General features: G+C 27.5%; 1 protein-coding gene across 1 annotated transcript; it reads right to left on the bottom strand.

The window, feature by feature from the left end:
• Positions 1 to 255: 255 nt before the first annotated feature.
• Positions 256 to 1,462, bottom strand: LOC120087688 (disease resistance protein RGA5-like). The gene is made up of 3 exons (XM_039044548.2): positions 1,358 to 1,462; positions 868 to 949; positions 256 to 777 (listed from the first exon to the last, which is right to left on the bottom strand). The coding sequence occupies exons 1-3, from the start codon at positions 1,361 to 1,363 to the stop codon at positions 500 to 502; spliced, it is 366 nt and encodes a 121-aa protein (XP_038900476.1). The 5' UTR covers positions 1,364 to 1,462; the 3' UTR covers positions 256 to 499.
• Positions 1,463 to 2,374: the final 912 nt, after the last annotated feature.

The raw sequence follows: 2,374 nt of genomic DNA, 5'->3' as shown, positions 1-2,374 counted from the left end.
ATTTAGCACTTCATGAAAACAATTTGCATCTTATTCTTAAAATGATTAAACTATATTATTCAAGTCGACTTATGTTTGGTTTTAAAATATTTCCTTACGTGCATTAATTATTATAATTACATCAATTTCTTCATTGACTTTGAATTGTCTATATATTCTAAGTAGTTTTTACGTATGTAAAGAGAGAAACTCCTTTTTATAATGGAAAATAATTCTTTTAAGGAAAATGAAAAACAAAGCAAAACTTTATTCCCATAGTTTCACACATATATCTATATATTAGTCTTTACACGAGTACATGAGATAATCCATGAAAATACATATATTCTAGAAAGAAAACAAAAAATCACTCTTCAAATTATGGCGAAAAATGTATTATATTGGAGGAGATCAAAGAATTTTTTCAAACAAACTATAAAAGAGAAAAGTGTAATAATACATGTGTATATATTCATCACATTTGTATTGATGACTATAAATTTGCCCCATCAAGCATAAATCAACGTATGGTATAGGAAGGGTAAGGACGACCAAAGTAGCAATAGCATTGAGATGATGGATAAGGCACGCCCCACGAATATGTCCCCGTTATACCAAGTTCTTTATCATTGTCTTTATTTTTGTCTTTGTCTTCGCCTTCCACAACACTCACTGATTCCAATAGTGCAGAACCGAAACCCTTCCGCAGCAGTTCTGTGAGTTCTATCGGATCAAGATCTCCAACTACTTCGACTTTATCTTTATCGTCCCCTACCAAGCTAATTGTTTCAACGTTTCCTGTAATTTTCATCCTAATTAAATAATTATCTTTCGATTTTTTAATTCATTGAAATTCAAATAGATTATGTTATATGTATGTTTAATTACCTTTGACAGATGCTGCAATCTTCAAAGCTTTGCTGCGATACTTAGGTCCCCTCTTCATCCACACTCGAATCACTATCTTTTGCTACAATTGTCAATGATATACAATCCGAATAAAAGTTAAAACTCCATTTCATAAGAATTTAGGTCCTGCATATGGTGATCATTTGTTTTTTTTTTTGTTATTGAAAATTGAATCTATAGACACTATTTTCACCTCCAAATTTCTACATTTGTTATCTACTTTTTATCAATGATTTTAAAAACCAAACTCAAATTTTGAAAATTAAAAAAATAGTTTCTAAAAACATATTTTTGTTTTTGGAGTTTGGTTAAGAATTCAATCCTTGTACTTAAGAAAGATTCAAATCATAATAAAAAATGAGGAGGAAATAGACTTAATTTTCAAAAACTGATTTTGAACATGCTCTATAAAAATAGATAACGAAATAAAGGAATTCATAGATAGAAATTAGTAATCAAAACGTAGTACCTTCATTTTTGGTGAAGTTGAAGAGAGAAAATAAAGTGTCCGTATAAAAGTTGAAGAGAGAAAGATAGAGGAAGGTATCTTTTTTTCTTTTTTTTTTCTTTTTTGTGAGTTGAGTGATGAGAAAACGGGGGGTTTTGGCTTATAAGCGATTTTCGTATCACATAGCAACTCCGTTGGGCTGCACCGTACATGAATGTTTCCAAGAACCCGCGTTTTAGAGCTTCAAATGACGGAGAATAATTCAACACAAAGTCAATATCTGTTTAGATATTTTATAAAATAAATAATAAAATAAAATATTTATATTTCAGACGATTTTTACATTTTCATAACTTCGACATCCCATCCACGTAAATATTGAATTGGTATTTTCATTATACCATACAAATTTAGGAACATAAAATATAATCAACAAGCTAATAAAAATATATTATAAATATTAAATATTATAATTTATTTAAAAACAATAAAGATTTATTTACTAATGTAAATATTTCTTTTTGTTTGTTTATTATTTTTTCGAATATATATTTTATCGACATTGTTTTCATCGATATTTTTAGAAAATTGAGACCTCGGTAATTTTGTCAACATCGACATTTTAAACCTTGAAGTTAACTGATCTGATTTAATCAGTTTCTTTTTCCTTTTTTTCTTCTACAATTTATGAAGTTCAGATCTTTCGCTCCATATATGTTGATAAACTCCAACTTGAACACAATTCTGGTTAATTTATTTCTATGTCTTAAATTGAGGGCCTATTTGGATTGACCGGGAAAAGAATATTTTTCGAAAAATCATTTTCGTTTAAATAATTTTGATAAAAACTGTTTAAAATAAAAAAAAATGTGTTTGGTTACACTTTCTCAAAAGTGTTTTTAAATACATATTTGATTTGTTATATATTAAAAGCATTTCTATTATTGTCAAACTATAAAAGACGACTATTAAATACTATGAACTAATAACTTAAACTTAAAACAGTTTCATTGCCAAATTTTTTTCTATTCTTTTAGC

Source organism: Benincasa hispida, chromosome 10, assembly GCF_027475165.1.
Source record: "Benincasa hispida cultivar pf3 chromosome 10, pf3_genome.v1.1, whole genome shotgun sequence".
NCBI lineage: Eukaryota > Viridiplantae > Streptophyta > Magnoliopsida > Cucurbitales > Cucurbitaceae > Benincasa > Benincasa hispida.
This window is presented reverse-complemented; position numbering and strand designations above follow the sequence as displayed.